The sequence below is a fragment of the Zingiber officinale genome, chromosome 1A, assembly GCF_018446385.1.
Source record: "Zingiber officinale cultivar Zhangliang chromosome 1A, Zo_v1.1, whole genome shotgun sequence".
In the NCBI taxonomy this organism is placed as follows: domain Eukaryota; kingdom Viridiplantae; phylum Streptophyta; class Magnoliopsida; order Zingiberales; family Zingiberaceae; genus Zingiber; species Zingiber officinale.
The window spans coordinates 133,936,673-133,955,358 of record NC_055987.1 but is presented as its reverse complement, the minus strand read 5'-3'; the positions used below and the strand labels follow the sequence as shown (position 1 = coordinate 133,955,358).

Sequence of the window (18,686 nt, the reverse complement as noted above, 5' to 3'; positions counted from 1 at the left end):
ATGTACTAAGTTTTACTATTCATTTTTTTCTCCCCTTTTTCACTCGGTCACTATATTGACGGGAGCGTCGAGTGCCTGTCCCAGAGACCCCTTTAATAATTCTTGCTCTAATGCTCCAGTGCAATATCTATGTGGTATACATAGATCCATGAATATCATCTTCAACCGTCTTTCCTTGCTCCGCTCGAAGATCTAAAGCCTACCACACATCTTCAAATCCTAGAGCCCAATTCTCTTCTCCTTTCGTCAATGCTCCTGTCTTTATCATCGATCCTTTGTTTGACTCAATTTTGGACAGGATAAGTAGTGATTGTAAAATTTTGGCTCCTTGAGAGTGAAAGATGTAATATCTGAAAAAGTCCTTTACGGAAACGCATTCCAATGGTCAAAATTTTTAGGGGGAAAAAAATTTCATAATCATCCTTATATTTCATTATTATAGTCAAATTTGATTTTTGGTTCTTAATTTCAAAAATGAACAATTTCATATGAAGTTGTTATAAATACTTGGCCCGATTTCTCTGCTACCGTTTGTATCTGAATTTGCTATAAATGTTGGCAGTTGTTTGTTTTTATTTTTTGGTGCAATGTTAGGAGTTGGAGTTGTCTGCAAATAATGGTACATGTAAGGGTTTTAGTCTCAAATCAACACAGTGTTTTGAGTCTCTAACGCCGTGTTTGAATTTTTGGTACATGTAAGGGTTATCAATTAATACATTTAATGGTAGGGAATACGAATTGTATGTCGATCATAATTAATGCCTAACAATTCATTTGGAAATGACTTCGCGATTCAATCCTAACTATATAATTATATATCCAGATGTCAGAAAAGACACCAAACTGCAATAAGGCCGTTAATGTGGTATATTTATTACTCAAAGAAATAATCCTTAGCTATAGAGAACATTGAAGTAAATCATTCAAACCTTTATGTGAACAGTCGAACTACTTCACTCATTGATCGCATGATATATAACAATTAACTTTATGCCATTTTTTTTTGTTTGTTCCTTTCCTTTTTCTTTTGTTCTCAGCCTGAGCTTTTTGACATGCATATAGAAGGGTTTGGTGCTACATTGAATTGTCATGTCAAAGGTGTGGTAGGCCCTCATATGTCCATGCATATCACAGCCCTCATGCCATCTTTGTACCAACAACACAAACATATCTGCTCAGTATTAGAGGAGGGGACAGGGAGCTTGTCCTTTCTCTCCTCTCCTCTCTTATCAGGCATTTGCTCATCAAAAGGCAGGGGTATCCTGAATCCCTGATGCTATATCACAATGTCTGCAAATTACGTTATGGACTTGATAGTAGTGCTGCCGCTCTTGTAGTGCTCTGACAAGGCAGCTCCACCATCGCCAAGGGTTCAATGCATCCTTTGGGTGTACAGAATTTTAAACCTATCATGTGTTTGGGATCACATCCTCAGATTATTTTAGCATCTTCTGAAGCAAGTGCTTCAGTGGTGAGAATCTAAGCCAGCTCAAACTTGATGGAATTAGTATATATATTTGTGTCGATAGCATTTGAAAACTTAATTAGCAGAGTTGAAAATATTAGAGTGTTTGTATAGCTAGTAAGATATCTAACAAAAGCAAACTCCATGACCAGATTCTGATTGTCAGTTAATCCCTTTTCAAGCTTCAAGGAGCCTGCAAATTCTGATTGTAGTAAAAATCTAACAAAATCTGAATCTTACTTATGTTTTTTTATCTTTACAAGTCTTTGCTTAAGAACTTGTAAGAATGCCATGCTCTACTATATTGGAAATTTTTATTGAAGTAACATGAATAATAATTAACATTTTTTTTTATTCTCAATTTTGGGTTACTCTAACTTCAGATTGCTAGCAAGTAATCTATCAAGGCATGACATTTCAAACACACCCTCTATGGAAAACTGAATTTATTGAAAGCTTATAATGATAGATGAGTAAATGACATACGAATAAATGACGAGCGTTGACTTAGGACGACCTTAAAGAATGTGGCAGTGCATGTACGCCCAGTGAGCATTAACTAAATCATGGGAGATAGATTTCTGTTCCTCCTTCTCGTTGCCAAATCGCCCATCACCAAGAAATATATCTATATCTGACACCTGCCGAGAAGAAAATAGCGGCATAAATCGCAGTGAATTAACGAGAAGTACGTGCGTTGGTGGTTTCTGCCAGTGCCATTGAAAGAGACGAAAGTTAAAAATGAAGCATGGCAAATGGCTTGATGCAGCAAAATTTTCCCTGTCAAGTGTAGTTGTTGGTCTCAATCATCCTTGCTCTAATGAATTTAATGCTCACAAATTAAAGTGGTATTTATTTTATTCTCTTGTATGAAGCAGTACCTGTTGAGTTCAGAAGTTTATATGCAATTTTAGCTGCAAAAAACATGTGATCATAAATATCTTCGGTCTACGCTCCCATTCTCTTTCCCCAATCACCTCTTTGTCTGAGCAAATCTTTTGGTGATTTGCTGAGGTGTTTCAAAAGAAGAAGAAGAAATGTTTAATGCATGCATGGATCATTTTGAAATCGAAGTAAAATGGGCACGTCAAATTAGATCGATCCCTGAGTTGCAGAGTAGGTTTGTAGCCAGTGCAAAGCTACGATTGTGGCGAAGTGTCGAGTTGCACAGCTGTCCTTGCTGTCAATCTATTTCATGTCCATGAAGAACGCTTTCTCTTTCAAAAACAAGCACAGGAGGAAGAGCAGGAAATGCACGAGCCCAATTTAATTCTCTGGGTTTTCCAAAGCTTTCCTTGTGGGTAATAGACATGTCAGGCCCTAAATGTGGGCGCAATTCTCCTTGGGACTACATGCCCCTAAAGCACAGGGTTTTTGAAGGGCTTGATAAGCATTTTAGGAGAGAAATAAAAGCTTAAAACCATGGTCCTTCTCAGAACACAGATCCCCATGGAGAGCAGCACTGCCACTGTAATCTATCCACCATTTGCCCATTGGTGCTCATTCTTTTTGCTTATTTTAAAGGCTCCTTACCTTCGTTCTCTATGCTTACATCTTGGCCATGGAGCTTACTTAGAGCTCAGAGTTTGAACACTCAAACCCAAGCTCCAATGGTGGGTGGGTTGGTGGCTGGAGCTGGATGCGTGGATTCATTGCACGAAGAAGGCAGAATGATTACACTGTGTACTGCCCAATGATTGAGCTGCCTCACCTTGGGCCTTGTTAACAATCCCTCCTTTGGATCATATCCTCAGAGGAAGATGAAGTCCATGAACAACGCAAACACCGACGCCGACAATGCCTGGTTGGGATTCTCTCTCTCTCCTCAAATGAACATGGAGGTTGCTCACTCCTCTGCTGGTACCTTCTTCGTCTCTACTCCATTAACCAGCTCTGGTTTCATGTATGGTGAGGGCGGAGGAGGGTACCACTATTCTCAGCTATCATCCATTCCGCTCAAGACCAATGGTTCCCTTTGCCTCATGGAAGCCCTCACCAGATCGCAACAAGAAGGTACGGCACAAAACTTATTTCCTCTTTCTTTATCCAGCTTCCATAAGAATCTAAAATGCCAAGGATCTTGCTTTTTTATGGCTTGTTGCATTCACGTGAATGAAGTAATGGTGGCATCTCCATCTCCCAAACTGGAAGACTTCTTAGGCTGTGGTCCAAACATGATTGCACACGGCCGGGAAGCAGCAATGGCTTTAAGCTTGGGCTGCAGGGACCCTCTCCCTCATTCAGGCTCAGACATCCTCCATCACCACTTTCCACAATACCAAGATGCGTTCTTTGCTCCGCTGACCAACCATGAGATATACCAGGCCCCCATTGGAAGTTCAAGCCAAGCTATGGCCTCTGTTGCTTCCATGGGCAATGGGGACTTGCAGTCCTTAAGCTTGTCCATGAGCCCTGTTTCGCAGTCGAGCTGTGTCACAGCTCCACAGCTTGCTGGTTCGACCGCTGTCGCAGCCGGCTCCGACTACATGATCTTGGATCCTACTAAAAAGAGAGGCTCCAAAGGTGGCCAGAAGCAGCCTGTTCATCACCGCAAGTCGATCGATTCATTCGGGCAGCGGACGTCCCAGTACAGGGGAGTCACGAGGTCATCTCGTTATTTAAATTTCTTTCTTATCGCATATAATTTTGTCATGATGATCGACAACATTTGCACTAATGAATGTTGAACTTGCTACAGACACAGGTGGACTGGAAGATACGAAGCTCATCTTTGGGACAATAGTTGCAAAAAGGAAGGGCAAACAAGGAAAGGAAGGCAAGGTTAGAACTTACAATATACAACCATTCAACAATTTTTTTAAAAGTAATCATTCAAAGTTAGTTTAACATTTCTTCCTATCCAATTAATTGTTTTCTTGGCTGGGTATATGCTTGTAATAATGGTGAACTTGGTGGAAGCAGTTTACTTGGGTATGCTTCTTTCACCCATCCAACTCCTATCATTCTCTGTCTATAAAGCACCACACCATTAGCATTCTATTAATTCTTGTACCACAGGGGGGTATGATATGGAAGAGAAAGCCGCTAGAGCCTATGACTTGGCTGCTCTCAAGTATTGGGGTACATGCACTCATATCAACTTCCCGGTAAACCATCGAAGATTTCAGTTCTCCAAAAATTCCTATCGATGTGATAGTGCTAATTATGGTTTGGTGGTGCAGCTGGAAGATTACCATGCAGAAATCGAAGAAATGAAGAACATGAGCAGGCAAGAATACGTTGCTCATCTAAGAAGGTTGAAACCTTGCTTTTCTTTATTCGCAGTCGGTTAATTTGAAATGTAACTTTCATGGTTCTTCATTCATTACGATGTCATTTCCCATTATTCACAGGAAGAGCAGTGGTTTTTCGCGTGGAGCATCGATATACCGGGGAGTCACTAGGTCTATTTTGGATGCTTGTAGCCCATTTAGTTGAATCCCTTGAATATATTTTTTAACTCGATGGCATGTCTCCAGGCATCACCAACATGGAAGGTGGCAAGCTCGGATCGGGAGGGTCTCTGGAAATAAGGATCTTTATCTGGGAACCTTCAGTAAGTTTGTAGTTTGAGCTGGTGGTTTAGCATGTCGAAGCAAATATAGCGTGTATACAGCTCTCTGACACGAGTGCGACAAATATGACATTGATGCTAAATCTTTGACACGTTGATTCCCCCAACATTCTGAAAGGAAAAGAAGTAAGAAAAAAAAGAGCCTTTGGGGCCAAGCATGCTCGCTAGAGCAAAGACTTTAATGGCAAATAGTTGTGCTTTTCACAAGGCTGATATTTCAGTGACCCCAAAGTCTTTGTTTGACCAATTCATCATCTCTGTTTTTTATTTTTTTTAAAAAAGACTGACAAGAAATTAATAGAAAGCATTCACCAAGCTATAATGATGGTTGTTACTTTTTATGCTTACCACGTTTCTTCCTAATCTTTTGTTAGGCATTTTTATTTCTGACACTCGATATAATTAGGTACTCAAGAGGAAGCAGCTGAAGCCTACGACATTGCTGCAATCAAGTTCCGCGGTTTGAACGCTGTCACAAACTTTGACATTTCAAGATATGATGTGGAGAAGATCATGGCAAGTGACACTCTTCTAGCCAGCGAACTCGCAAGACGAAACAAGAACGTAGAAGCCCATGGCGTTGCTCCATCAGCTCAAAATGGCAACACAAGTAGCCCTGATTGGAAAACAACCCCCTATCAATCTTGCAACCAGAAACCACAATTCTTCGAGGAACAAAACCCGAAATTCAGTACTAGCATTGCTGAATATCAAAATGAGCACTTTGTGAACAACCTTCAGAGCCTAGTTGGAGCCATGGGTAGTTCAACACAAGGCGTCAATGTTTCAGACAATCTGAACATCACACAAGGATTGAATCCCCTATCGCTCGTTCCGGGCTTGAGCAACTCTGGAGAAGTAAATTCTGATAAGGCTGATATCTCCGTACTATTTTCCAAGACTCAAAAAAAGCTCATCAGTGCGACAATGAACTCATGGATGCCTCCACCACAACTAAGGCCCGGACTGCCACTGCCTACCATGCCAATGTTTGCTGCTTGGACAGACACCTGAAGTTTCCGCGAGCAACTGAAGATAGCACCAATTCAAGAATTAGAGAAGATTGGGGAGGGTGCTTTATTTAGTGATCATACTTTGCAATAGAGTTTGGTGATCTTTTGGACCTGGCCTCTGGTCTTCTCCTATGGCTCTCAAATGTGTATCTACACCTTCTGGGCTACATGGGGAAGGATTTTGCAGTGCAGAGGCTTTAGCACTCGTAGAGTAGCAGCTACGTACTTATCTGCGTTGATAATTTGGATGTTAAAAACTTCTCTATTGTTTTGTTAGACAAGTCTCTTCTAAGTGCAAGGTGAACTTAGACATCATCGGTTCAACTTAAACTCATCATGCACTTGATTTATATACACTATTTTTGATATATCTGCAAATGTTAGGATGGAGAGGTAAGATCACCATTATACTACTGGTACGTGCTCCCACTAATTCGTCTCTATCATTCCTCGTATGAAGGTGGTTTAAGACAAACAATCTTAATAAACTTAGAAATGTAATACAATCAATTATCAATGTGTTCCTCAATCTCTAATAAAAAATCATTTATTCCCTCACATGAGTGACATGACCTATCAATCGATGGTGGTTTGACTTAAACGATGATGACAAAGAATTCATGATCAAGGTAATTTTTTTAGCCCGGAAGCTTTACCATTTTTGAAATAAAGGTATTTTTGGATTCAAAAGAGAAAAATGTATATGATTTTTTTATTGTTAAAATAAATTATTTTTGGACTATCAAGGTAATTTGGATCAATTAGTGTAGAAAGATTCGATGGCTAAGGTCAGAGCGTTCATGGGAACATCATGGACATACTATGGCCTTACCTTCTAATTTTCTTGGTATTTTAAACATATTGATATTAAAATGTAGTTGATATTCACTTCAATTAATATAAAATGTAGTCATCTAAGTCATCCAACATTCAGTGTCAATAAAAACAATGGAGAGAAAGTTATTTAGAAATTTAAAAATTGCATATGGACCCTGAAAAAGGTAATTTCAGATATTGATCAAATCAAAATATATGGACGACTATAATAAAGGTTAGGAACTTTAAAATGAATGACAATGATGTAATTCTCTAGAAAAGGTCAAAAAAAAAAAAAAAAAAAAAACAAATATTATAAGTAATTTGGCATGGTCAAAATTAATCGATTCAATTTGAACAAATTTAATATCAATATTGATATGATGATAAAGATGGGACCTCCAAAAGTGGATCAAAATAGTAAAAATCGATTGATGTGGAGGTCAAAATCAAACGGTCAAAGTTACAGGATCGGGTGGATGACGAAACCGTAGACTGTGGATGAGTAAGTCTCTAGAGTCAATCAAACATGAAAGACCGACCAAGCCATCCGAAAGGACGTCCTCCACACTTGCAGCCGAGGTTAAGAATCAAATACTAAGGTATTTGGTCCACTGCCCTGGCCGATCGGACCTTATGTCCGATAGGACGAAATATGCCTCTTCAACAAAAGTAAAATCGAGTGAAGAATAGGTCAATAACTCCATTCAATATGGCCGAGTTGGTGATGCCCCGGTCGAGTGGCTCCCAGTCGACCAACAACAGGACCCACACACATATCTTATCATACTCTTTTGAAAGTTTGTGCCGCTGACAACAAAGAATATCTTGCAGGCAAATCGTATTTTAGAAACTTCTAGTATGTCACATCAGAGATTTACGTGCTGCTTAGGGAAAGGTGTCAGACACATTTCGACTTGTCTTTTTTTAGGATACTTTAAAAAACATATATATACTTGGGGATGCATGCATAAAAGTTACAGTGACACTATAAAAGGGGATCTCGATCCACAGGCGGAGGTATGTGATGCTTCATATTCGAACATGCTCATTGCTATAGTTTTTTTACTGTTCTTCTTCTCCTCGCACACGGATTACTAACTTGAGCGCTGGAGGGCTAACGTAGGGGACCCCTTCACTGGGCCAACACTAACGCCCTTGGTTTTGTAGGATAGCGCGGAGTCTTCTTCCAGTCAACCACAGAGCCATGTTCCCATCCAACCGTCTTCTCAGTTTTCAGACAGGATCATATTTAGCGTCGTCTGTGAAACTACACTTGCATCCGAGACGTGAAGATGGAAGACACTAGATGACTCATTACAGTGACATTAACCCAAGAAGAGCTAGAAATGTTAATAAATCCTGAGCTGCAAAAATGGTGCAACAACAACAAGAGATAGTAGCCGATTGTCGAGCGCTAAACGACCCAACTGTATTGGCAACAAGTTAATGAGCTAACCAAAGAACCCAAGCGGAAGACCTTGTCGGCTACAAGCTGAATCACCGGTCGACGGACGCCTTCCAAGAAGAACCAAATGCGTTGATCCCATATCATTAAACATTATTCCGCACACCCTTGGAAGAGTATGGCCGAGCTGAGAGGACTCAAGGATCATCTTCCGAGAATGCGCCCGTCTGAGATAAGCAAATAAGAATCGACTTGATAACTCTCCCGAGCGGATCAATAGGCATCTCTCCCAAGAAATTCTCGATGATTAGTTGCCACCTCACTTTAGACCTCTGACAATTGAAGAGTATACAGGGTTAACTGATCCCATAGACCACTTGCTCAAATTCGACAATATAGCCATGCTCCATCACTACACAGATGGAGTCAAGTGCCAAGTGTTCCCCACCACGTTCTCCGAATCGGTGTAGAGGTAGTTCAAACGCTCTTGCCGATCGGCTCTATCTGTAGCTTTAAGGACTTTCGAGTGGCTTTTCTTTAGCATTTTTCCAATAGTCGCTGTTATCAAAAGACGAATGTGAACCTGTTCGTAATCAAACAAGGGACCAACGAAGCGTTACGGGACTACATTAAGAGATTCAATCAAGTGACCATAGGCGTTCCATCTGTTGGTCCCTTGCGGCCGGCAAGAGGGGGTGAATTGCCCTGCACAATAAAAAAAATTCAAAACACCTTTCTCAATTTTATAGCTTGATTAAAACACTTGTACAAAAGAATTAAGAAACTAATTAACTAAAGAAAAGAGTCATAATAATTTACTTGGTTTGTAATCAGAAGATTGCTAGTCCAAGACGTTGAAATCTCACTATCAAATCTCCTTCAGACGGAGAAGTCTCTTACAACAGTTAAAGCACTAGATCACAAAGTAGAATAGAAAATAAGATTGTTTTACAAGTGTTGTTCTAACTACTAAGATCAGGGCTGTATTTATAGTGCTGATCTGGGTGCCTAAAAGAGTTCTAGCGCTTGAGTGTGGATAAAATTTTATCCACAATGTAACGGATCACAACAACTGGCGTTTCGATAAGTTTTCTGGTCCGGGTGCCTATCCCAGGTTCGGGCGCCTAGACTGGGCTGAACCAGCCCTCGACCAGGGCGTGAGCCCAGGGCCTCTGAAGTCCGAGCGCTTGGAATAACTCCAGGAACCTGGACCAGAGTCAACTCCATGTTGACTTTCGATCCGGGTCTTCCTCTCCGGCTCACTTTTCGACTTGTCTTTTTCTAGGACGCTTTAAAAAACATGCATATACTTTGGGATGTGTGTACAAAAGCTACAATGGCACTATAAAAGGGGGCCTCCATCCATAGTCAAAGGTATGCGATGCTTCATATTTGAACATGTTCATTGCTACAGTTTTTTTTACTATTCTTCTTCTCCTTGTACACGGATCATTGAAGCTACAGTGACACTATAAAGGGGGGTCTCCATCCACAGGAGGAGGTATGCGATGCTTCATATTTGAACACACTCATTGCTACAGTTTTTTATTGTTCTTCTTTTCCTAGTACACGAATCACTGACTTGAGCATCGGAGAGCCAACGTCGGGGACTCCTTCACTGGCTTGGCACTAACGCTCCTAGTTTTGTAGGATAGCACGGAGTCTTCTTCTAGTCAATCGCAAAGCCACATTCCCATCCAACTGTCTTCTAAGCTTTTGGACAAGATTATATTTGACATCGTATGTGAGAACTACACTTGCATCCGAGACACGAAGATGGAAGACACTAGATGACTCACTATAGTGACATTAACAAGAGCTAGAAATGCTAATAAATTTTGAGCTACAAAAAATGGTGCAACAGCAACAAGAGATAGTAGCCAACTGTTGAGCGTCAAACGACCCAGTTGTATCGGCAACAGGTCAGTGAGATGACTAAAAAACCCAAATGGAAGACCATGCCGGCTATAAGCCGAATCACCGATCGACGGGCTCCTTCTAGGAAGCACTAAACACATTGATCCCATATCACAGGCCATTATTCCACACACCCTCGAAAGAGCATGGCCGAGCTGAAAGGACTCAAGGATCATCTTATGAGAACGCACCCGTCCAGGATAAGCGAAAAGACAACCAACTCGACAACTCTCCCGAGCAGATCAACAAACAGTTCTCCCAAGAAATCCTCGACGATTAGTTGTCACCTCACTTTAGACCTCTAACAATCGAAGAGTATATAGGGTCAACTGATCTTGAAGACCATCTGATAAAATTTGACAACATAGCCACGCTGCACCAATACATCGACAGAGTCAAGTGTCAAGTGTTTGTCACCATGTTCTCCGAATCGGCATAGAGGTGGTTTAAATGCCCTTACCCATCAGCTCCATTTGTAGCTTTAAGGACTTTCAAGGGGCTTTTCTTCAGCATTTTGCCAGTAGTCACTGTTATCAAAAGATGAATGTGAATCTATTCGTAATCAAACAAGGGCCCAAGGAAGCGCTACGGACCTATATTAAGAGATTCAATCAAGTGGTCATGGACGCCCCATCAGCCATCCAAGAAATCTTAGTAAGTGCCTTTTCCCAAGGACTTACAGATAACGATTTCTTTCGTTCACTTATTAGGAAGTCCCTAAGAGACTTCGACCATCTGCTCGGACGAGCTACAAAGTACATCAATGTCAAAGAGGCTCAGTCAGCTCTAAAAAAAGAAGTGATCCTCGAGCCGGTGGTTGTCCTAGAATGCCAAACAGTCCACACTCATCCACCGCCAAAAGGACCCCGAGTGGGCGCAACATAGCAACACCCGGACCCCGAGTACATGTAGTCCAGCATGTGGAGCTGAGTAGGCAAAATTAAGGGTGCAAATGAGCCGATTCGCTCGTGAGCCGCTCGCGAGCAGCTCTGTCAAAGCTCGGCTTGAGCTCAAATTTGACCGAGCTCGAGCCAAGCTTGAGCCGACTTGTTTAACTTTCAAGCCAAGCTCGAGCTCAGTTAACACTGGCTCGAGGGCTCATCGAGCTTTGTCAAGACAGGTTAATTTAATATTTTAATAATTAAAATTATTATTACTTTTAAAATGAAGAATAAGTTAAGGAGGAATTTGTAGCTAGATCATGTCATTTGGTGTATTTAAGTTCTACAGTTTGAATCCCATTTGCACATGCTTTGAATTTATTTTTCCAAGTCAGGCTCGAGCTCAAGCTCGAGCTCACAAGCTCTCTTGAGCTCTAGCTCAAGTCGAGCCTCTGTAGTTTTCTCGAGCTCAAGCTCGAGCTCGGCTCGGCTCGATTACACCCCTAGGTAAAATTCATCGAGCCCCAATAGTGGACCTCGCTCTTTTGTTCTTATCACCGCTCGGAAACTCATGATATGAAGGATTGTTACCATCTCAACCCAAAGCTGCGCCGACCAACTCCCCAAGGAATCTGTCGTTGATTGCCATCATTATCGTCGATCGAGCAAACAACATGATCAAGGCCATGCAACTATCGAGCAGCACCAATCACAACCCCAGGAAAGAGATAATCATATGTCTGCTCGGGTATCTACCGATCGAGTGGCCATGCCCGTCAGCCTACGACGAATAAAATCACGGCAACGCTACCCGGGGCGACATAAACATGATAGCAGGACGCCCGACCAACGGTGATTCCAACAAAGATCAGAAGTCACATGCCAGGCGATTGAAAATTCATGCAGTTGGGTGCAACGAAGAAAAAATATAAGGACCAGAAATTAACTTTGGTCCTCTAGATTTGGAGGGAATGGAGGTCCCTTATGACAACGCCTTAATTATCAAGCTATGATTGCCAACTACAACATCCACTGGACCTTTGTTGACATACGTAGCTCAAACAACATTATATTTAAGAAGGTATTTGATCAGCTACAAATATACTGAGTGAAACTCCAACCCATGACGACTCCATTATATGACTTTACGGGGCAACGAGGTATTGTTGATCGGCCAAGTTCGGTTGGCCATCTCTTTGGGGGAGGAGCCGTTCATGAGAACTCATCGGAGGAACTTCATTGTGGTGGACACGTCTTCCGTGTACAATGTACTTGGTCGACCGGTGTTGAACGAGTTTCGAGTCGTTGTCTGTATATTTTGTCAAAAGATCAAATTGGCATATGCACTTGTCTTGGCCGCTCAGAGGTTACGCCCATATTTTCTCTCTCATTCCATAATCATATTAACTAACAATACACTAGGACCAATGCTCCTCAATCCCGAGGCATCCAAACAGTTAATCAAATAGACAACAGAATTGAGTGAGTTTGATATACAGTACCAACCCAGATTGGCTATCAAGGTGCATGCCTTAGTCGATTTTGTGATAGAAATACAGAATCTCGAGCCATAAGAAACATGGAGAATCTATGTGGATGGATTTTCTACTCAGTAGGGAAGTGGAGTGAGCATACTCTTAATATCATCGCTTGAAGACAAAATGCAGCTCTTCGTTCGATTGGACTACCGGGGCACAAATAATGAGGCAGAATACAAGACTTTGATTGTCAGTTTGCAAGCAGTCAGGCATATGGGAGTCACGCGGGTGCTTATTCACTAGGATTCTCAACTGGCAGCCCAACAAGTTTCAAGTACCTTTGAAATAAATAATGTCAGACTGAAATTATATACTGAAGCTTTCAAAAGGTTAAAGTTAGGATTCTAAAAGGTAATTGTGCAAAAGATCCTCCAAGCGAATAACCAATATGCAGACGAGCTGGTCAAACTAGCAAATTCTTTGAGTCATATAGCGCTAGACAAGCCGATCGAGCAGGTGATGTTGGTAGCTCACATCGAGAGAGCGGCTGAAATAGAAGCACTGAGTGATTGGAGGACACCTTTGATTGAGTTCCTCCGATCGGACATCACACCGGTTGACTGTGAGCAGGCTCAGTTGACAAAAAAGAGAGTTAGGTGGTTCACATTAATAGGAGATCACTTGTAAAATACCGAAAAAGGGCAGATAATAATAAGAGGAATTTTTTGAAATTTTTAGAAATTTTTTGGAGCTCGTATAGACGAGTTTACGGGGATAAAACGGAGCCCCAGGAAAGCCTGTTTAGACTACCCATTTAAGCGAGGAAAAGCTGAATTTGTTTATTCATTTTCTTTTTCTTTTCTTTGTTTTCGCCGAATTCTTTCCTTCCCCCGCGCGCCCGACGTTGCCGAACCTAAGCCCTAACCGGCGACGATTTCATCCCCTACGGTTTAAGTCGTGGCCAAGAGCATCTCCTTCTCCTTCTCCTTCTTCCCCTCTTGTGACACCGAGGCCACCAACGCAGTCTCCTCCTCTCTGTGTGCCGCCGCCCTTTCCCTCTTTGGAGCTGCGCGCCGACGCCGCCTTTCCCCTCTGCGGATCTGCACTCCGACGTCGGTCATTGGCCAAAGGAACTCCAGCGCCGCCATCCGAGCCCTAGCTGCTGTCGTCGCACGGAGCAGCGCCGCTGACCTCCCCTGTGCCCTAGCGCTACTGTTTCCCTCAGCCCTAGCAACGACAACCGGCCGCCGGCGCCCCTTTCCGGCGCCTCCTTCCTTCCGAGCAGTGTAGATTTGGCCTAGGGCTCGAGTTCACCTGCACATCTCTCCCCTTTGCCCGATTTAGTCACATAAGTTCTCTATGATAGTGCTGATTTAGGGTTTCTGGTGGCCGGAATGGAGGTAGGTTTTCCTCCTGTATTTGGATTTAGGAGTAGGGTGTTATTCTTGTTGAATTTGACAACCAAAGTGAGTTGCGCACGGATCTCGTCACTTCCGGCCAGATCCGAGGAAAACTGTAGCTTCTTGCTGGAACCAGCACTGTCCCACCGTTGGAGTTCTGTTCCGGCAGTGAGGGAAAACTTTCGGAGCTGCCAAATCTGAGTGGTATCGCAGCGTGTACCTCCGACAACGACCGACGGAGAAATCCCTATATCTGGGTGAGTTTTGGATTGAGGTAAATACATTGTTGTTAGTATAAATATGGATTACATGGTTAGTAAGTTTATGTAGATTGGATTAGCTTTAGATTTTTAATCTAATGTTATGATTATGGTTAAGGCAATTAACCCTAGTTAATTGTTGGATTTAATTTAGGAAGGTTGAGGTTTATGGTTTAGGATTTTTCCCTAAATTGTTCTTAAGGATTTTATTTAGCTATTCATATGAGTTGTAGCTAAATAAAATGTATATATATTGGTGACATAGGACTTTGACGCGAGACGAGTATCTCAACGTCGGATTTGGACTGGATTGGATCCTTTCTTTTGGAGACGAGTACTTTGACTTTATGTCATTTGATATGCATTGTAATGTCTTTAACAAATAGCAAACATTGTGTTTTTTTTATGCTTCGGTTGATTACTACCCAATCTGTTACATGCTTGTTTGTTTATTTGTTATGCACATCATGTTAGTATTTATCTGATTATACATGCTTATAGGGGTAGTGACACAACCATGTTATATATTATGTTAAGGACCTAGGGTTTTTGATACCTTAACTAATCTATGTACCTTTGATTTGGCTCATTGTTCTATGGTACACATTTTATATTTATACATGGATATTGCTATGCTGTTCAGGATATTGCTATGCTTAGTGTCATGCACCATTCACATGATTGCATGCTGCACGATAGTCTGCTCCATTATTGTTGAGCACATCGCCAGTTTCATCTCTGTCGGTGCTCCGTTGGTCCGCTCATGGGTAGCATGACGCAGCATGGTAGCACGTCAGTTTTGCTCTTTTGGTGCTCCGTTGGTCCGCTCACGGGTAGTGTGATGCAGCGTGGTAGCACGTCAGGGATCCCTCCCCGTCATTGTGTACCGGGAGATGAGAGCATTGAGCTCCCTCATTTATGATTTGGGGTAGGAGGATAGGTGTACTCTGACAGCATCCCGTCCACTCGGTCACTCATCAGGGGTAGTGATGACAGAGTGCACGGTTGTCACAGCACTACCCACTCGGTCTCACCATTGTGTGTGAGATGGCTGACTAGCGTTAGAGGTGACCAGGACTTGTGACCAGGACCTGCATTGGCATCATACGCATTGATGCATTTATTGTTTATGATTGCTGCATTTATATGGATGTATATGATTGACATGCATACAGGATTTATGACACTCTCGGTCTAACGACCCTGTTATACTTATACCCTGGTCCTAGTTAGTACAGTTTTCTCCTGCTTATTTCAGTTGCATTTACCCTTCTTGTATCAGGAGACTGTACGCATGATTAGTGTTGTTTGTTATTTTCTTTATTATGCATATCAGTTGATACCCGTTGAGTGTTGGACTCACACCCTCCTCTGTTGCTATTTTCAGGTTGATGCTGTCCGGAGAGTTCCAGTCGCTAGTCCCCTGCAGACCACGAAGACGTTTGTTGGTCTTTTGATTTCTTCTTTATTGAACTTTGTCTGTTTTGATATATTTGGATCTTGTATGGATTTTTATTGGTCGTTGGGTTTGGTTTGGATATGTTTTACCACATGCCTGCCTAGATGGCAGAAGAGGTGAGTGGATTTATTCCGTCGGATTTGTGCTTTATGAGTGTAGTGGAGTAGGACATCGGTTTTGTGTTTTATGGGTGTAGTTGAATAGCGTTGTTTTTTAGTCTTCTTAATACCGTTCTAGGTTGTTCACTATTAAACTGCGTGGATGTCTGTGTGATGTATTTTTTATTATTGTTATTGTTCCGGCCGTGTTGGCCGATTTATATGTGGCCCTGGGGGCAATGTATAAAGTTTCAGATTGTCACCCGTACAAGGGAGATGCTGTCGAAATTTTTTCTGGCAAGAACTCTCCCGGGGCACGACATCACTTATACAAGAGAGTTTTCTCGAGACCATTACTTAAATGGATCGGATCAGAAGATGTTTAATACATCTTATAAGAAGTACTCCAAGGCTCTTGTGGCGGTCATCCTAGCGACCATTCTCTAGCTCCAAAAATCTTATTGGTTGGATATTTTTGGCGTACCTTGCAAGCAGATGCCACTTAGATAATAGCAACCTATCTATCATGTTAGAGACATCAAAACATACCACACCGACCTACGAAAGAACTGAATCCATCTATTGTCTTTTGCCCGTTCGAACAGTGGGTTATGGATATTATTAGACATTTTTCCATAGTGATCGGTCAGAGAAAATTTCTTCTCATAGCTGTGGACTACTTCTCTAAGTGGGTTGAGGTAGAACCAATCGCTAAGATAACTGAGTAGATGATTATCAAATTCTTATGGCAGAATATTATATGTCGGTTCAGCGTTCCTCATAAGCTCATCTTTGACAATGAAAGATAATTTCAAGGATGGAGGCTTAAAGAATGGTATGCTAGCTATAATATTCTGCAGGCCTTCACTTCAGCGGCCTATCTGTAGAGCAATGGTCAGGCAAAAGTTTTGAGCAGAGAGATCATCCAAGGACTCAGAACTTGGCTCGACCATCTCGAAGGAAGTTGGGTCGACGAGCTGCCGAGTGTGCTATGGGCTTATTGCACCATGCCTCAAGAAGCCACTAGCATAATCCCGTTCCACTTGGTGTATAGAGGATAAGTAGTAGTGTCGGTCAAAATAGGCATGGAGTCCGATCGGAGGCAACTATACGACGGAAAAAATTTCGAGCGACGTCTTATGGAGTTAGATTTAGTAGAAGAAATCAGAGATAAAGCAGCCATTCAACTGACGACATATTGGTAAAGAATGAAGTAAAATTACAACAAAAGGATTATTCTAAGACCTTTCCAAGTTAGCGATCTAGAATGGAAAAGAATTAAGTCGGTTGGCAACATCAGTAAGCTAGAGCCTCATGGTGTGGACCATATAAAGTAATACAGAAGTTCATCTCAGGATCTTATTATCTACAAGATGAAAATGGGAGGAATCTGGACTGGTCTTGGAGTGCAGACATCTATAGCCCTATCGGGCTGGGTAGTAAGTTTGTGATTGAATTTATGTAAATTGTAAAAATATTTGTTCTATAAATACAGGAAGATTTAAATGAGAAATTACTAAGTGTCCCAAACTCTTAAGCTGATCAGCTGAGTTATAAGTGAACATGGTCTTACGCTTCCAGACTCTTACGTCGTTCGATCGAATTATAAGCGAGCAAAACCCTTGCGCCAAGTGTCCCAGACTCTCGTGCCACTCGGTTGAGCTTTAAGTGAGAATGCTCTCACACTTCCAGACTCTCACGTCGTTCGGCTAAGTTATAAGTGAGCAAAGTCGTCACACCAAGTGTCCCAGACTCTTGTGTCACTCAACTAAGTTATAAGTGAACATGCTTTCACGCTTCCAGACTCTTGCATCTTTTGATCAAGTTATAATCGAGCAAAGCCCTCGCGCCAAGTGTCCCAGACTCTCGTGCCGCTCGGCCGAATTATAAGTGAGCATACTCTTACGCTTTCAGACTCTTGTGTCATTCGGTCGGGTTATAAGCGAGCAAAGCCCTTGTACCAAGTGACCCAGACTCTCATATCGCTTGGTCGAGTTATAAGTGGGCATGCTCTCATTTTTCCAGACTCTCGCGTCGTTCGGTCAAGTTATAAGCGAGCAAAGCCCTTGTGGCAAGTGTCCTAGACTCTCGTGCTGCTCGGCTGAGTTATAAGTGAGCATACTCTCACATTTCCAGACTCTCGCGCTATTTGACTGAGTTATAAGTGAGAAAAGCCCTTACTCAGAGTGTCCCAGACTCTCATGCTGCTCGGCTGAGTTATAAGTAAGCATGCTCTTATGCTTCCAGACTCTCGTGTCGTTCGACCGAGTGATAAGCGAACAAAGCCCTTGCGCCAAAGGTCCCAGACTCTCGAGCCAATCGACCGAAAAACCCTTGCGCTAAAGGTCCCAGACTCTCGAGCCAATCGACCGAGTTATAAGTGAGTTAAGCTCTCACGCTTCTAGACTGTCACGCCATTCGGCCGAATTATAAGCAAGAAAAACCCTCGCACCAAGTAACTTAGACTCTCATGCCACTTAGCTGAGTTATAAGTGAGTAGAGTTCTCACGCTTCCAGACTCTTACGTTGTTCGACCGAGTTATAAGCGAGCAAAGCTCTCGCACCAAGTGTCCTAGACTCTCGTGCCGCTTGGCCGAGTTATAAGTGAACATGCTTTCACGCTTCCAGACTCTCGTGCTGTTCGGCCGAGTTATAAGTGAGTTAAGCTCTCACGCAAAGTATCCCAAACTCTCGTATCATTCGGCTGAGTTTAGAGCAACCTTAGCTCTCACACTCCATATTGCTCAAGTAGACCAGAAAAATTGAGTCTCAAATACTAAAAGTAAGTTATAAGTTAGCATATCTATAGAATGAGAACTCTAAAGCACAGGACGAGCGTGCATTGAATTGAACATAGAAAATTTTTACAAGGAATACTTAGTTGGTACAAGAAGTTGTTGACAAACTTAAAATCAAA

At 42.2% G+C, this 18,686-nt stretch overlaps 1 protein-coding gene across 1 annotated transcript; it reads left to right on the top strand.

Annotated features, from left to right (window-relative positions):
• The first annotated feature begins 2,885 nt into the window (after positions 1-2,885).
• Positions 2,886-6,364, top strand: LOC122034199 (AP2-like ethylene-responsive transcription factor CRL5). The gene is made up of 9 exons (XM_042593341.1): positions 2,886-3,478; positions 3,584-4,070; positions 4,164-4,246; positions 4,388-4,396; positions 4,484-4,572; positions 4,648-4,721; positions 4,819-4,869; positions 4,945-5,021; positions 5,446-6,364. Exons 1-9 carry the CDS (start codon positions 3,226-3,228, stop codon positions 6,051-6,053), a joined length of 1,731 nt encoding a protein of 576 aa, XP_042449275.1. The 5' UTR covers positions 2,886-3,225; the 3' UTR covers positions 6,054-6,364.
• Positions 6,365-18,686: the final 12,322 nt, after the last annotated feature.

Excerpts from the sequence above, each read along its gene's own strand:
- LOC122034199 (XM_042593341.1), top strand. The coding sequence starts at position 3,226 with ATGAAGTCCATGAACAACGCAAACACCGACGCCGACAATGCCTGGTTG. Across the intron at positions 3,479-3,583 it reads CACCAGATCGCAACAAGAAG|TAATGGTGGCATCTCCATCT; the intron begins GTACGGCACAAA and ends ACGTGAATGAAG. Across the intron at positions 4,870-4,944 it reads ATATACCGGGGAGTCACTAG|GCATCACCAACATGGAAGGT; the intron begins GTCTATTTTGGA and ends GCATGTCTCCAG.